The sequence below is a fragment of the Odontesthes bonariensis genome, chromosome 19, assembly GCF_027942865.1.
Source record: "Odontesthes bonariensis isolate fOdoBon6 chromosome 19, fOdoBon6.hap1, whole genome shotgun sequence".
NCBI classification, from domain to species: Eukaryota; Metazoa; Chordata; class Actinopteri; order Atheriniformes; family Atherinopsidae; genus Odontesthes; species Odontesthes bonariensis.
The window spans coordinates 1,771,915-1,789,521 of NC_134524.1; the positions used below are offsets into that span (position 1 = coordinate 1,771,915).

At 44.4% G+C, this 17,607-nt stretch overlaps 1 protein-coding gene across 1 annotated transcript; it reads right to left on the minus strand.

Annotated features, from left to right (window-relative positions):
- Window positions 1-8,450: 8,450 nt before the first annotated feature.
- On the minus strand, window positions 8,451-15,714 carry LOC142369447 (uncharacterized). Its single transcript, XM_075451806.1, has 8 exons — window positions 15,696-15,714; window positions 15,013-15,375; window positions 14,688-14,933; window positions 14,440-14,607; window positions 14,232-14,318; window positions 11,429-11,539; window positions 10,764-10,862; window positions 8,451-9,482 (listed from the first exon to the last, which is right to left on the minus strand). The coding sequence occupies exons 1-8, from the start codon at window positions 15,712-15,714 to the stop codon at window positions 9,439-9,441; spliced, it is 1,137 nt and encodes a 378-aa protein (XP_075307921.1). The 3' UTR covers window positions 8,451-9,438.
- Window positions 15,715-17,607: the final 1,893 nt, after the last annotated feature.

Genomic DNA, 17,607 nt, shown 5'->3' on the forward strand with positions numbered 1-17,607 from the left:
CGTCCCTCTCAGTGATATGACCCGTTTTCTCTTTTCTTGTTGCTTTACATCAAGTGAAGCCCCTCCCTCTTCCTCTGTGTACTTTTTCTCTCTTCAGCTTTGCACAGTTTCTGTGATGATGCACAGCCTGAATTACTCAGCCATGTTTTCATCCCAGTCAGTTGTTTCTGTATCCTGATCTCACTCCATTATAAATACATATATCAGTATTTGTTTTCCATGAACAGTATGATCTATGAAAGCTGCTACACAAACAAGCCAAGGCCAGAAGGTATGGAAGGTATGAAATACCCAAAATATGAATGAACATGTGTGACCAATGTACTGTGTACTGTATGGAATTCATGCAGCCATTTCTATTCAGGATTTTGAGCTTAACTTAGCACTTATCTTCCATTTATACATGAACTTATGTACTGTAACGTTTCAATACTGCGAGACATTTCTTGGTTTGTCTGAAAAGGATCCTTCTCAGCGGAAACTGTTCACGCTGCTAACGACAGTCTGTAAATCCAGAGTTTTCACCTGACCTGTGGAGGGATATTTACTCTTAAGTAGTATAAATGCAACATCCCTTCTACCCTTCCTGTCTTTAAACAACTGTCCTCTTACCTTTGAACTGTTTGTACATGAAATGTGCTAAATATAAATTTGATTTGATTTGATTTGATAACAAGACGACTTCATGCAGGAAAAGTTCTCCAATCGGACGAGTCTTCTCCTGTGACGTCAGCAGACAGCGAAGGCTTGGTTTGGGCCTTTGTTGCTTCGTCTCAGGTCATTCGGGACACTGTATGAACTTACCTGCCAGAGTGATGAGCGCAGACAGGTGGAGCAGGGGGCGGAGCAGGGGGCGGAGCAGGGGGCGGAGCAGGGGGCGGAGCATGTTGGAGGGCGCAGTCAGCTGACGCAGAGCTGGAGGACACAGATGGAAATGATTGATTGGACAGAAGGTCGTCCACAACGACCAAAGTGTAATCTAAACACGTAGAACGACCCAAAGTTTAATCTAAACACGTAGAACGACCCAAATTTAATCTAAACACATAGAACGACCCAAATTTAATCTAAACACGTAGAACGATCCAAAGTTTAATCTAAACACGTAGAACGACCCAAAGTTTAATCTAAACACGTAGAACGATCCAAAGTTTAATCTAAACACATAGAACGACCCAAAGTTTAATCTTAACACGTAGAACGACCCAAAGTTTAATCTAAACACGTAGAACGACCCAAATTTTGAAGTTCGACCTGTTCTGAGACATCCCTGAAAATGTTTTTAAAGAACAACAACTATGCAGAAGTTGTTGGAAGGATGCAGCAACTTTAACCTTCCAGAGACTTTCAGCTGGCTCCCTCTCATCACTCGCAGGGATGAGTTCAGGCCGTCAGCGAAAGGTTCTGGTGAGGCGCATCGTGCTGATCTTACCCTCTGACGGAGCATGAGAAGGGGGAAGGCTGCTGTTCTTACCCTCTGACGGAGCATGAGAAGGGGGAAGGCTGCTGTTCTTACCCTCTGACGGAGCATGAGAAGGGGGAAGGCTGCTGTTCTTACCCTCTGACGGAGCATGAGAAGGGGGAAGGCTGCTGTTCTTACCCTCTGACGGAGCATGAGAAGGGGAAGGCTGCTTTTCTTACCCTCTGACGGAGCATGAGAAGGGGAAGGCTGCTGTTCTGGAAGCTCGTTGGCGACTGCAGACGTTGGACTGATCTGTGGCAGGAGGCTGCTGTTCTGGAAGCTCGTTGGCGACTGCAGACGTTGGACTGATCTGTGGCAGGAGGCTGCTGTGTGTGTGCTTCTCCATCTGCCTCTTTTTACCTCCATCCTCCCTGCAGCAGGAGGTGGAGTCCACAGCGGAGCCACCTGATGGAAACTGAATTTCCTCAGGACATGAAACCTGTGTCACAGCAGCAGGTGTGGCAGATGACAGGGAGCTTATCAACAGAGGGTGTAAATCTACAGAAACGCCACTCGTTCGCTTGCAGATGGTTAAAGGATCGTTATCATGTGTGCTGTGGAATGTAACCGGACAAGAAAACACTGTGAGATGCTCTGCCATCCCTCAGAGTTCACCTGGAGGTCATCAGCTCTGCTCCATCACCTTTTGTCTTTGTGCGCTCGTTGTTCCTGCTCCTTCTCACCCGGAGATCCTCCTACATTTTTATTAATGACTTTACAAATGCCCGTTTGTCACAGTTGATGAGGAATGCCGCTGTTGAAAGGAGTAATTAGCATTTGGGCCCCGAGCAGACCTCCACTGATTTGTAATCATTGAAGTTATTTTAGCCTTAAGCAGTTTCTTTTGTTTTGTGACTGAATGTTACAAATTTCCCCATAACTTAGAGCCTCCACCTATCCTTCAGAGACTTTAGGCATGTGTCCAGGATGGCGAGGGGAGAGACTCTCACACTCAGGGGCGCCTCAGGGCTCCAGGCTGGGACCTCACACTGACAGAAGGTAAAACACTTCAGTTTCTGTCACAAAGCTGCACCTCAACCACACCTCACAGCACTGGTTCCCAAACCTTCCACAGCCACGTACCCCTTCAGACATCTGACCTCCAGCCAGGTACCCCACGGGCGTAAAATTGCGTATGGACGCTATGGACGTGTCCATACCAATATTTGGATACGTTTAAAATGTCCATACCAATTTTGAATGGGAAATTGCACAGCGTTCGGGAAACAAAGTTAATTTTCCCCTTCCGCAGTTCCTTCTCTCAGAGACGGCGTGTCATTGGTGGGGACAGCCTCGCTATCTGTGATTGGCTCACCTTCTGTAGCGCTATGCCTGGCTTGTTGTTGCTAGGTTGGTTGCTAAGCGGTGATAGCGGGAAAACAGCTGACGAGGTGACCGGTCTTTTGTTCGCTGGCTCGGAGTCATCATGTCTGACTCGGGCAGGAAAAGAAAACCACCAGGACAGGTTGGATAGCATTAGCATAAAATAAATTAAAAAACAGATAAAACAGCAGTTTGTCTGCGTCAATGACCGGCGGCGCCGTGCATTTGGCTCATTCATACAAGATTTGGCTAGTTAATAGGCTCAAAGCTACAAACTTAATAGTTTTTCAGGAAAAAGTGTTTTTCATGTGACAGTTTATGTCTTTATTTTTAATAAATGTTTGCTGGACCTTAATCTTTTGACTGCTGGTGTTTTATTTTTGTGGGAACTGTGCAGAGCTAATAAATGCTTGTTGCTAATGCTAAGTAGTCATCCGCCTACATTTCTCCAAAATTTGTACATTTCCACTTTTATTGTTCAAACTTTTCACACTTATCTTTGCAGTGTGCACTTTCAAAACTTCATCAGTTAATATTTTATACAAAAAGCACCCAAACTCATCAACTTACAGATGCTGAACTTTCAGAAACACATGTAATAATAAAACATCTTACTGTGGCAGTGTCTGCCTGGGCCTGTGATGATGTTGAAGTCACCAGAAACTTGAGTGACTTACATAAAAAAATCAATTCAGATGGGATTTGCCATTTTTCACCCCAGAATTGGTTAAAATGCAGGAAATTGCATCTAAGAAATACAAAATGTTATGGGGGAGGACCCCCAGACCCCCCACACAAATGAGGTGCCCCTCAACCTGAGGTGGGGGTGGAGTGGCAAATTATGTCCCCACTAATGTCAACACCATTATTACGCCCTTGATGTACCCCCTACTCTGTAAACCCCCCCCCCCGCCACCACCACACACACAGCATATAACACATCAGAAATCACTTAAACTATTATTTTATTATTCACCAAATAGGTACATTTCTACCATTTTCAGTGAGCAACACCAGTTCACTTTTGAAAAAAATAATCTACCAAACATTTCTGCATTTCTAGAACATATTCAGTTATAAATCCCTTTAATGAGAAGGGTGAGCCTGACAGGACGCGCATAAGTCTGCAATATTGGGCTGAATTTCAGAAAGTCTGAGTCTTAAATCATCCTCCACACAACGTCTCGCTCTCCATTTTGTTTTCATAATTGTTGGGGCTGAGAATCCACTCTCACATGAGTACGTGGTGGCACATTTTCGCTTTTTTGACGAGGTTGTTAGCTTGGCCCGCCACAGGCGCAACGCTAGCATACCGGTCAAAGGTGGACGTTGAAGGTGCAGAATAACGTGGAAGGTGCACCTTTGACTGTGGGCTGACTTGTGGTAGCAGTTGATGTCCCTCTGGAAGGGAAATTTATCCTTTTTAGCCATTTAGCCATTTTTGGCGGTTAGCCTCGGGGCTAGCCTTTCGGCACTGCGATTAATTCCCTGACCACTAGAGGATAGCCTTTCTATGCATGGCAGTATCTTGTGTTTTTGGCACTGTGAACAGGTACTCCAGTATATGCCAGTTTAAAAATGTAATCAGCCTCTTTGCAAACCATGTTTTTATGCATTTTTTCGTGTACCCCCTACCTCACGTTGCGTACCCCTGGGGGTACGCGTACCACAGTTTGGGAACCACACCTTACAGCATCTCGTTGGGACGGGAGGCCATGAGACGGGAAACTTTATCATTAACTAGGTGAATGTGATTTTATGCTAAAGTTTTAATCAACATTTAAATGAATCAAACAAAATCAGTTTTGTAAATGAGCTCAGTTGAATTCAACTCAACAACACTCATTAATCCCTGAAGGTAAATTATATCCCTGCAGGATTAGTTATGATTAAAGATCAGCTGCTGTTACAGAGAACTAAATAAAATGTAATCAGCTGAAGTGTAGCAGAGAGGAAGGTGTGGTAGAAACCTTCAGAGGTCTCCATCAGTGGGCTGGGCTGTTGTTTCTGTAGCCTAGCAACAGCTCAGCTGATGATGTCACACACAGCGAAGAAATGCTTTAAACTTCCTCCTCCTTTTCCTCCAGTTTCTTCCTGCTCTTCATCCCAGACGTCTCCTCTTCAGCTCATCCAGATTTGGGGTATTTTTCCAGCCATTTCTTGGGCTTTTGTGAAGCTCAGTCAGCTGCACCAACAGGTGAACAACTTTCCCGTTGCTACGGTTACGCATCATAACAGCTGTGAAAACCTACCAGAGTGACCAGCAGAGGTCCTTCCAGCAGCATCCACACCAGCTCAGAAACATGTTTCAGAAGTCTCTGTTTTCACAGAGAAAATCTGAAGAAGATGCAAAGAATTCTGGGATAATGGTGCTGACCTGGTTCGGTTCCACCTGAACCCAAAACATTTCATCCAATATGTATCATCAATCTACATTTATTAATAACTAAAGCTGACACATGAGTTTATTATTTTATTTTTTGAACTAGAATTATATTACGGTGGAATTCTGCAGTTAAAGAAAGAGGAAAACCTCCATTTAACCAGGAGTTACAGCAGATTAAATCTATAAGTTAGTGTAAATAACTGGAGAAGCAGCATTTAGCTGTTATGCTGCAAACAAGTGGAACAAACTGCCAGAGGAGATTAAACTTTCACCAAATGGAGACATTTTTAAATCCAGGTTAAAAACATTTCTGTTCTCATGTGTCTATGCATGAAATCTGCACGATATCTTTTAACTTATCCAGATTGAATCTTGTTTTTAAATTCATTTTAATTATTTTATTTGTTTCTCTTTATATTCTTTTATGTATTTTTAATGCTTCTTCCACTCCCTGCTGCAATGCTTTTATTTTATGTAAAGCACTTTGAACTGTTTGTACATGAAATGTGCTATAGAAATAAATTTGATTTGATTTGATTTGACTCAATGAGAAATCCCCAGTGAGACGACGCTGCCACCAGGAGGTCAGATTGGAACATTACTATTGTTTGGATCCAGCACTGCGTTCTTCAACAACCTTCAGTTTTACAGATCATTACGGAGGTGGAAAAAGTGAACACACAAACTCCTGAAAAACACTGAAGCACAGAAGCAGCGCTCAGTGTGCTTTGGCAGCAGGAACCCCAGAAAGACCAAAAATGAACCTTAATGTGTCAGTGACGTGCTCAAATTATTTCTACTGCCCCCAAGTGTCCATTAAATTCTAGTTGAGGTAAACTGCAGGTAAACCAGGGTGATTCTGCACAACCCAAACCTTCAACAACACGCACTCCGGCAGCCGTTTGCCAAACTGTTCACTGCTTTTTAAAGTAAGCGGTGACGTGGTTTTTCCAGTTGCTTCATCCTGACAGGGTATTCGCATCTGTAAATTTGGAAAAAAAAAAAGCTCCAAAAGTTCTACATTTGGAATGAAACCTTCCGCATTTTACCGTGGAACGTCCCGTGGTGAGAAACAGCTGCTGCTCGCTCAACCGGCTCTTTGCCTTGTGTTGGATTTTCTATCACTTCTGAGACCCTCTTCTGTTGGTTTTTATTGATTATTAAAGTTTAAAATCCCGTAGAATAGAGACGTTACAAGTAGTCACTGTCGAAAGCAAAATGTGAACAAATTGTGATGATATTGAATAATATTTGTCAGGGGCGTGGCTACGGGGGGGCTGGGGGGGGGCACTGCCCCCCTGAGAAATGCCCTGTCCATCCAAAGAAAACTGGCCAGAGAAAAGGCCACGCTTTATTATCTCTGTTTGTGTCTTTAATTGATAGAATAAATGCAGGTGATGGTTTTAAAAAAGCATATATCTGCAAAGCTTATAGCTTTATTTATGTTTTTGTTATCGTGCACCCCCCCCCCCCCCCCCCCCTGTAACCTTAACCCCTTGCTGCTGAAAAAAAAAGGTGATTTTTCATATTTTCGGATGTTTTTGTTGTATATAATGATCTGAAATGTAGACTTAATGAAGGTAATAAAAAGCTGGAGTTGGCTGGATGTCTCGCCCCGAGTATCTACTTGAATTTAAACCCTCAATGGAGAATGTGGAGCATGTTAATTAAAAGCTATTGCATCCTAAAGTCCTCTCAGCTTTATTTCTTCTCTTTAGCAGCTACTTGGTGAACACATTTCTTGTGACCCTGATGGCGTTGTAATGACCAAATAAAGTTTTAAAAAATCATACAATGTGTTTTAAAGACTCTGTACCCTCTTTAGAATAATTCCATCCAGATTTGAGCAGTCTAACAGTTGTAGCTTCCATACAGGACCCAGTTTAGTGTGATCAAAATGCAAAAAAATGCAGTGAAATGGCCCTGTTCTGCATTTTCACAAATCAGAAAAAGGTTTCACAAATCCCAAACAAGATTTTAATGAATCTACAGCCTCTTTAGAATAATTCCATCCAGATTTGAGCAGTCTAACTAATGTAGTTTCCATACAGGACCTAGTTTAGGGCGATCAAAATGCAAAAAAATGCAGTGAAATGGCCCTTTATGCCCATCCATTTAAATCGCAAATCGGATGCCAACTTCAGCGTCAGTCCATAAAAGATCTCTGTGTTAATAAACATCTATGTTCTTTTGAATTTCTACAGAAAAAATATGACCTGCCAAAATCCCAGATCACCCTGATCCTGAAGTTGCTCTATTTGGCATATCTAACACTTTAGACAACATGTGGTGTGGTCATAGCCAAGAGATGCATCTGAAAATCTGACTCGCCACCTAAGTTTGAAACCTGGTTGAGGGAGATGGCAGGAATCCTTCACATTAAAAAAATGAGATACGAGATTTCTGGCAATGTACAGAAATGTAATGGTGTATGGAGACCTATGCTGGAGTATTTTAAACTGTAAGTTAACCCCCCCCGAAAAGGGACTACCCTGACAGATGTGATGCGTTTGAGTGGACTTCCAACTCTGACTGTCAAATCAAATCAAATTTATTTATATATCACATTTCATGTACAAACAGTTCAAAGTGCTTTACATAGAATAAAAGCATTGCAGCAGGGAGTGCAAGAAGCATTAAAAATACATAAAATAATATAAAGAGAAACAAATAAAATCATTTAAATGGTTAAAAAATATAAAGAGAAACAAATAAAATCATTTAAATGAATTTAAAACCAGCAACAGTCCAGATAAGTTCAAAGATATCGTGCAGATTTCATGCATAGACACATGAGAACAGAAATGTCTTTAACCTGGATTTAAAAATGTCTCCATTAGGTGAAAGTTTAATCTCCACTGGCAGTTTGTTCCACTTGTTTGCAGCATAACAGCTAAATGCTGCTTCTCCATGTTTAGTCTGGACTCTGGACTGGACCAGCTGACCTGAGTCCTTGGATCTAAGAGCTCTGCTGGCTTTATATTCTCTGAACACATCACAGATGGAAACCATCAGCAGGCTTTTAAAATCTATTCTGTGACTGACTGGAAGCCAGAGTAAAGATTTTAAAGCTGCTGTGATGTGTTCAGATCTCTTAGTCCGGGTTAAAACTCCAGCAGCAGCGTTCTGGATGAGCTGCAGATGTTTAATGCTCTTTGTGGGAAGTCCAGTTAAAAGAGCGTTACAGTGATGGAGTCTGCTGGAGATGAATGCATGGATGAGTTTCTCCTGGAAACCTTTAACTCTGCTGATGTTTCTGAGGTGGTAAAAAGCTGCCTTGGTGACAGCTTTGATGTGGCTGCTGTTGCCGTCCTTCAGCTCACGCATCTCTTTGTCTTCAGGTGCTCAGCAGACATTGACAGCTTCCTCAGAGTTGGACATCAGCTCATGTCCCATCATAGTAAAAAGCTGCCTTGGTGCCAGCTTTGATGTGGCTGCTGAAAGTCAGATCTGAGTCTATCAACACTGCGAGGTTTGTGGTTTGTGTCAGGTCTTATGATTGTTTTTTTTTATTGTATGTGTGTGTATGTATATTGTTTTCTACTTTGAAAAATGACAAAAAATATATATAAAAAAAAAATAATAACTTGAAAATCACCACAGAGGTAGCTGGGGACATGTGGAACAAGAATCTGGTGGAGTTTGCAGAACACAATTTAAACAGATTTTTATGAACCTGCTTTGGGTTTGAACAGGACCGGGTTTCTTTGCTCTGAAACCTGAGAGCAGGATGAAAGGATGTTCTGCACTTTCCTTCAGTCTGTTTTGACTCTGGGTCCTGATGACATCAGAACAGCTGCCGCCTCACCGTGAGTGTGCAGCATGCTAAGTTAGCCGTTAGCTTCTCTTCCCTGCTCTGAACAGCCAATCAGATCAGCTCTCTGACTCCAACACCGACAGCCGATTGGTCGGCCTGGTGTCTGAATGCTTCAGGCTGAATGTTGGAAACAAACCCAGAGAGCTTCCAACACACAGCAGCCATGTTTCACAGATAAAACCTCACAGTGACCTTCAAGCAACGCCGGACCACAGAATCCTAACACGCTTTCTGCTCAGTTTCCAGCCACAGACCGATGCTGCGGTTCTTCTTTGTTTGCTCTGCTCACCGCATCTAAACAGCACAAACTTTCCATCTGAGCTCTTTGTACAAACCCACAGAGCTACACAGGAAAACAAGTAACACCAGAGTTCATTTCATCTATCTGGGCCCCCGAGCGCTGCAGCGGTGGCCGGAAGCCGGGTGGAGGCCGGCAGCCGGGTGGAGGGGTCAGCTCAGCGAAGAGTAGATGACGCCTGGTTGTGGTGGAACGTCTGAAAGCACAAACACACAGTTCTGAGCCTGCTGTGGTCTGCTAATCGTGCTAACAGATTAGCTAACAGATAGCCTGCTGTGGTCTGCTAATCGTGCTAACAGATTAGCTAACAGATAGCCTGACTGTGTTCTGCTAATCGTGCTAACAGATTAGCTAACAGATAGCCTGACTGTGTTCTGCTAATCGTGCTAACAGATTAGCTAACAGACAGCCTGACTGTGTTCTGCTAATCGTGCTAACAGATTAGCTAATAGACAGCCTGACTGTGTTCTGCTAATCGTGCTAACAGATTAGCTAACAGATAGCCTGACTGTGTTCTGCTAATCGTGCTAACAGATTAGCTAACAGATAGCCTGACTGTGTTCTGCTAATCGTGCTAACAGATTAGCTAACAGATAGCCTGACTGTGTTCTGCTAATCGTGCTAACAGATTAGCTAACAGATAGCCTGACTGTGAAACTGTGAAACCTAAAGTGTGACAGACTCGTATCGAAGGCATGTCCTGTTTCTAACTTCAGTTTGGATTAAACCAACTCTGCAAACTGTTCTGTTTGGGTTCTATTAGAAGGTCATCGGGACTCCGCTCCCACCCATCAAAGACATAGCAGACAGGTGCTCAGGCCCCCCCAACCATGGACTCTTCTCCCTGCTGGCACCAGATCAAGTCACTAGGTCACAAGGCTTGGGAGGTATTGGAAAAAAAAGACACCTTATTTCCTTATTGTGAATATCTGTCAAATATCCAATATCAAACCAACTTCACCAGGGTCTGTAGCGGCAGCTGCAGCAGACACATTTGCGGAAAGGTACTGGCTTGATTAAATTCATTCTGGACTCTCTATCCGACCACATGAAGACCTCGGGACACTTCGGTTTGGCTTTAGGGACCCTCTACTCACTACCACGTAAGTGTTATGTTGTTTGGAGCTGTAGAAGAGGTATAAAAATAGCGTTTTGTAGCGGTGACATGATTTGCCCCATTCACTTCCAGGCTAACGACTTTTGGCTAAAAACGGTTAAATCGAAATTCTCAAAACACATCCGAATGACATGATTTTGATGTCAACTCAACGTATGTACTCCCAACATCCCGTAAATTGATCTGAAGTGCATTTTACTCCGAATTATCCCTTTAAAGCAGCTCAAAGACAGCGTCTGAGCAGAGAACTCAGCTGGATTACAGGGACCAGGATCTCCCACAGAGCTCAGAGGCAGCAGGAGGTGCTGAACCTTTCCTCTCTGAACTCATTTAGATGATATCAGGTTAAAGTTGCTGTACCTCGGGTCTTTATTTTGTCTTTACGGCCTCTGATGACGACTTCTCCATAGCTGACGTGGTCAGTCCTCACTGCAGAGTACACAGCAGCTGGATCGGGCTCTGCAGGGTTAAATAAGGAAAGATTAGATTATTATAACAGCTGCAGCACATATATTTACCATGAGGAAGTTATTCTTTCTGTGCAGGGTTAACTAAGGAAAGATTACATTATTATAACAGAGCTGCAGCACATATATTTACCATGAGGAAGTTTTTGTTTCTGTGGAAATTTAGAAGTTTTCTGCACAGGTTTTTTTGTTCTGATATTAAAGACAAACACCTAAATATAGCGGGTGTGAAACAGGAAAAGGACGACCGCAGAGCTGCTCACTTCTGCCCTCAGCCAGCCCCTCGCTGCTGCCAGCCCAGTCAGACCCACAGAGGTGTGAACTCTGACCAGCTTCAGCTCGCTGGAACTGACACGAGGAAGTCGTGGTTTTGTTTTAGCACGTTAGCAATACAGCAGCATTAATCTAAGCTCAGTTAGAGGCTGAAAACATGTGAAGTGTCAGAGTGTCAGAATCAGAAAACATGCACTGCTTTAGGGTTCTGCTGGTGCACTGTACGGACAGGTTTCAGATGAAAGAAGTTAGAAGTGAAGCCTGAAGGAGACAAATCAGCTGTACCTCGGGTCTTCGGTCCGTCTTTACGGTCTCTGAAGACGACTTCTCCATAGCTGACGTGGTCTGTCCTCACTGCAGAGTACACAGCAGCTGGATCGGGCTCTGCAGGGTTAACTAAGGAAAGATTACATTATTATAACAGAGCTGCAGCACATATATTTACCTAATGAAGTTATTCTTTCTGTGCAGGGTTAGATGTGAACAGGACATCACAGCACAGTACCACTAATAATAATATTAATATCAATGTGTGAAGAACAAACTGCTCTTCGTGCAGAGTTCATAAAAATGTATTTCCAAGAATTGTTTTGTTGTTTCCTTTATCAGCAGTGAAACCTGGTCATGTCCACATTTAGTTGACACATTTTCATCAGAAACAGGAAGCTGGACGACCACAGAGCTGTTAGTCTGTTAGCAGAATAACCACAGGCCGAGTCCAGCTCAGCTCTGACTGTCAGGTGCTGAAATACACACCAACGGGGAGCTGTAGACTCCCCAAAAAGAGGAATTTAAATGAAGAAAAGAGAAGACTGGTGAGGAAGATGTGAAGTTATCTGTTCTCTCTGCTGCTATAAGACAAAGACAAACCTTGGGTCTGATTTAAAGTTTGCATTGCTTTTTTTAATGGTTGTGTCCTTTCTAGTTAGTCATTTGCTCTGGAAGCACTTTGGTTTGATGAGGTGTTATTTAAATAAAGTTGAGTTGGACTCACTCAGTGGGGTTACATGGCACTGAAAGGATTGGATTATTGGCTAAATTACAATAAGAACTAGAACATTTCTGAAGAAATTTTGATGGGTGCCAATCTACTGCCCGCCCTATAAAAAAAAGTTTAGTTTAGTTGAAGTTGAGAGTCTCCTGTCACATATAAACTTAGAATGAGGTCTCTGTGATGTCGTATGGCTGAGTTATGAGGCCTCCAAAACAGGGCAGTTTTTGGCATTTTTGGTTCGATGGTTGATTTTCTCAATGAAAGACAGGTCTGTCTTTAGAGAGTCCTGTCCTAAGACAGATCTGCTGTAGACAGCCATGTCATTTTTATCAAGGTCCTGTTTAAAATGCAGCTTTTATGTCATTTTCAAAATGGCCTCGGTAAGTGCTTTTCAATGCATTTTCCCATTGCATTGTGGGTATTTTCAAACTTCCCCTCACTATCAGTTTAAAGGAGAAAAGCAGATCAGATTTATAACATGAAGCTGTTATAACAGGGCAGCCATCTTGGCTCTGCCCTCATAAGCAGTCTCAGAACAGAGCAGGCTAACAAGGCGTTGCCCCGGTAACAGGAGTTAGAACAGAGCAGGCTAATAAGGCGTTGCTATGGAGACGGAACCAGCTGCGGCTCGTCTGTGTTAGACAGAGAGCAAACTGACATATGTGCACACAGTATGGCTTCTTAAAATTAGACTAATTTTGACTGCACTCGACTGTCTCGAACAAACGGTCACTGTTCGAAAAGTAAAAGTCGTATCCGAATAATTTTTGAACCTTCAGCGCCCCAAGAGACGGCAGAAGCCAGCGGTGTGATTTTCATTTGGCTACTCTGTGTGGCTCGTTTTTTATGGCTGTTTTAAAATAATTTTTCACCTGAATTTTATGATTTTAGGCGTTTATAATGGAAATGGAGAGGCGACCTCTGGGCTCAGAGGCAATTTGTAAGAAATCTGTGTGGCAGAGGTCAATGAGGGTGACTTTGTGTGAAAGAGGACAAAAATACCTACGTTTCGAAGTAAAAATAGTTCAAATCGGGCAGATATTTCGGACATGAGAGACATTTGTTTGAGGAATTGGTGCAGTATCAAATTTAGAGTGAGAAACAGAGTGGGAGAGACACCTGAGCCGAGATGTAGTTTTCCTAAAACGTAAACTGCCGTTGTGTCAAAGCTGTATATTGTATCAATAAACCCTTTGGTTCAGTTAAAGCCGAGAGTCTCCTCTCACATATAAACTTTGAATGAGGTCTGTGTTATGCTGTATGGCTGAGTTATAAGGCCTCTAAAATAGACCATTTTGGCCCCCATTATGGCACCCATAATGAGTTGAGCAAGGGTAATTATCGCCATTGAAGTGTATGGACTCAGACAAAATGGAGCCCCAGGCACATGAAGAAGGCCGAATCAGGTTCATTTGGGTTCGCAGCTGCATAAGTTCATGGGGTGCATAATTGTTGCGCGCGCCTCCGTGTAAGACACGGAGATAGACTGAGAAATAAACACTGAACATGACCAAATAAGGATAGATTTGAAAGGAGACATCCTTAAGTTAGACCATATCTCTTGGCTAAACGCCTGGACCAAGACAGTGGTCTTGAACGAGGCGCTCTTAAAAGTAGGGGCTTTTCTCTCCAGAGGGAGAGAGGGTTTTTCATCTGGCTAATTGACACATACTTTCTCCAGGAAGATGCATCTTTTCTGTAAATTTGAGACGGACCTGACGACAGAAATAAAGATTTCTTTGTTTGACTAAGTCCGTGTCAGCAGACTTCTTCACCACTCATCTCCACATCGGCTCGGCGACCTTCTCTCATATTCACTACACCATCTTTCTCCAATGCCTGAGTTTGTTGTTGTTGTTGGTGGTGAAGAGGTCAACAGGAAGTGGCTCTATTAGCAACAGCTGGAATGGGTACAGCGCCACCTATCATACCGGGGTATGACACGCTTTGTGCCTCTGATCCCATTCATTCACCGCCATATGTCCAAGGAGAATTACCCTTGCTCAAATAAGGAGCATAACCCAACTACAGCTGTAATCTTATTAATCTCCCCATGTAGATCCACTGAGTGAAGCACACAAAGAACAGCGTTACCTCTGTTTTTTCTGTTCTGCTGCTGTGGATGAGTTAATGTTTTCAGGTCGCTGTATGTGACGTCTTCTTCTGTTCCTCCAACGTCAGCTGAAAGGAAGCAAAGCGAGTTAAATGTTTCTGTGATGCATCATAGCTTTGTTCAGTGCAGGTATTCTTAAGATGCTGTCAGGAAAAGATCAGTGATGGATCACCAACCGCTCTGTCTCACCTTCAGCTTTCCTGTGGACACATCGTCTCACCAGTAGAACCAGTAGAACCAGTAACAGCAGGAAGACCCCAACACAGGCAGCCAATAACACCACATAGGGAAGAGGAAGATGAGATGTGGAACCATGAGTGATTGAAGATGATGGAGGAGAAGAGGTGGTGGGTTTCTCTAGAAGGCAGCAAATATAATTGTCAAACATGAACTTTAAAATGTTCTGAACTCTAAAGACTCACCTGAGTAACCCTCACCTGTGACAGAGATCCAGCTGGGTGGAGACTCTCCATGACCGCTGATGTTACACCTGTAGAGGCCTTCATCAGAGCTGGTAACATGGAGGAGGGTCATGTGACCTGTAGGCTCCGCCCTGATGAGGGAGCCATCTTTATAGAAAGCAGCTGGGGGGTTGGAGGGAGGGGTCTTTGTTTGACAGCTCAGAGTGACGTCACCTCCCTCCATCACAGGGAGGACAGGACTCTGCAGGATCACTGATCCACCTCAACACAGAGACAAACTACAGCATTTCATCCATTTCCACACAGCTTCATCAGCACTAACTCCACAGTCTGATCTTACCAGAGACAGTGAGGCTGATGCTGTTACTGGCTGCTCCCTCTCTGGGCTCACACCAGTAAACTCCACTGTCTGATAGGAACATGTAGCTGATGTTACAGGAGGAATTGGCTGCTTCTCCCCAGTCATCACACTGAGTCCTGGTTTCTCTGCTTGTGTTCCTCCTCAGAGTCCATCCAGCAGAGCTGTGGTCCTCCTCACAGCTCAGAGACACAGAGTCTCCTTTAAAGAATTGAGAGCTGCTGGGACTCACAGTCAGACCAGCTGTGAGCGGTGAAATGACAAAGCACGTTACTGCACTGATGTTTTTGTTATTTTCCAAAAAAAGAACAACCAGAAGCACCACCACTCCACTTGCCAAAGTGTCTTTGGTGGGGCACTGAACAAGCCTTTGTCCCCAGTGTATTTCTCATCTGTTTGTATTAAAACATCATTATTTAAATGTTGGACGTACAGTTTTTTAATCTAATGCTGTAAAGACGGCTTATGTGACTGATATGAACGCCATTAATCTATATTTTATAAAATCTTGGTGAAATGCAGCACAGATGCCTGTAAATCAGAGACATAAACCTCTAAAGACTTAATGTTTCTTACATTCTTTGTTTCAACAGTTTCACAGTAAAGTTCCTAATTGAAAGACTGTAGTGGTTGAATCATCAAACAAACTGTTCTAGTTTACTGACCTTGACTTCTGTTGGACATCACTGAGGTCAGAACTAAAGGGAAGAAACATTCGAGTTAGTTTAACGTACAAGTCAAGTCCATATGTACAAAAAATATCTAAAATAATGAAATATGTATAGATAGAAACAAAACTGCAGCCTGGCTATCAGGTCGAACTTGGTAGGAAATTAGGATTTGATGAGAAAAAAAAACCTTATTTGTATGTTGCGTCTGTTGTCCTCAGAAATGAACGTTACGTGAACAGAAGCTGTAATGTGAAGGTGACTAGTAGGGGGGCGTTTTCTGTGTTTTCATGGACAATTTCTCTCCTTGGCAGAACGAGTGAGACACGCTTATAGTTAGGGATGGCTCAGGTGACCCTGAAACATCCCATAGTTCATAGCTCCGATGATGCACCTCTCTTCCCTCTGCTCTCTTTCCTCTCCATGTGACATTTTTATTGTTATTAACTTGTGTTTCTCTCTCTCAGCAGGTGTCCCTGGCCTGGTGTTACGCTGCTTCTTGTCCCCTCTTTCCTGTCCTCTCAGCCCCCAGCTGGTCCAGGCAGATGGTTCCTGGTTCTGGTTCTGATGGAGGTTTTCTTCCTGTTCAAAGGGAGTTTTTTCTCTCCACAGTCGCCTCGTGCAGCTCAGGACGGGGGATTGGATCAGAGAGAAGTTTCAGTTAATCTGTAGGTTTCCTGAGCTGGGAAACTTTATAAAATTTGATTTTGTGCACCGTCAACACAGTGTATGGTGAGGGCGGGGCTCTGCTGATCTCAACTAGGGACGTCGTGAGTCGGTGGGGGGAATAATTTGAGGCCTCCTCAATCCTACCGACACGCCTTCAGATGAGGAAGCAGAGTTGGGGAGCTCGGACGTGGGGCCTCCCATTTCTGGGGCTGAGGTGGTTAAAAAACTCCTCGGTGGCAAGGCCCCGGGGGCGGATGAGGTCCGTCCTGAGTTCCTCAAGGCTCTGGAAGTGGTGGGGCTGTCTTGGTTGACACGCCTCTGCAGCATCGCGTGGACATCGGGGGCTGTGCGTCTGGACTGGCAGATCGGGGTGGTGGTCCCCCTCTTTAAAAAGGGGGACCGGAGGGTGTGTTCCAACTATAGGGGGATCACACTCCTCAGACTCCCTGGTAAGGCGTTCCCAGGCCAGCTGAGAGACATAGTCTCTCCAACGTGTCCTGGGTCTTCCCCGGGGCCTCCTCCCAGTGGGACGGGCCCGGAACACCTCACCGGGGAGGATGTTGCAGAGGCGTGTCAACCAAGACAGCCCTACCACATCCAGAGCCTTGAGAAACTCGGGACGAACCTCATCCACCCCCGGGGCCGTGCCACCGAGGAGTTTTTTGACCACCCCTGCACCTCAGCCCCAGAGATGGGAGGTCCCACGTCCGAGCTCGACAGGCACCGACCACTTTACGGCCACAGCTCCGGTCGGCCGCCTCAACAATGGAGGCACGGAACATGGCCCATTCGGGCTCAATGTCCCCCACCTCCCTTGGGACATGGCTGAAGCTCTGCCGGAGGTGGGAGTTGAAACTCCTCCTTACAGGGGATTCTGCCAGCCGTTTCCAACAGACTCTCACAATACGTTTGGGCCTGCCAGGTCTGACCGGCCTCCTCCCCCACCAGCGGAGCCAACTCACCACCAGGTGGTGATCAGTTGACAGCTCCGCCCCTCTCTTCACCCGAGTGTCCAGGACATACGGCCGCAAGTCCGACGATACAACTACAAAGTCGATCATCGAGCTGCGGCCTAGGGTGTCCTGGTGCCAAGTGCACGTATGGACACCCTTATGCCTGAACATGGTGTTCGTTATGGACAGTCCGTGACGAGCACAGAAGTCCAACAACAAAACACCACTCTGATTCAGATCGGGGGGGCCGTTTCTCCCAATCATGCCCCTCCAGGTCTCACTGTCAT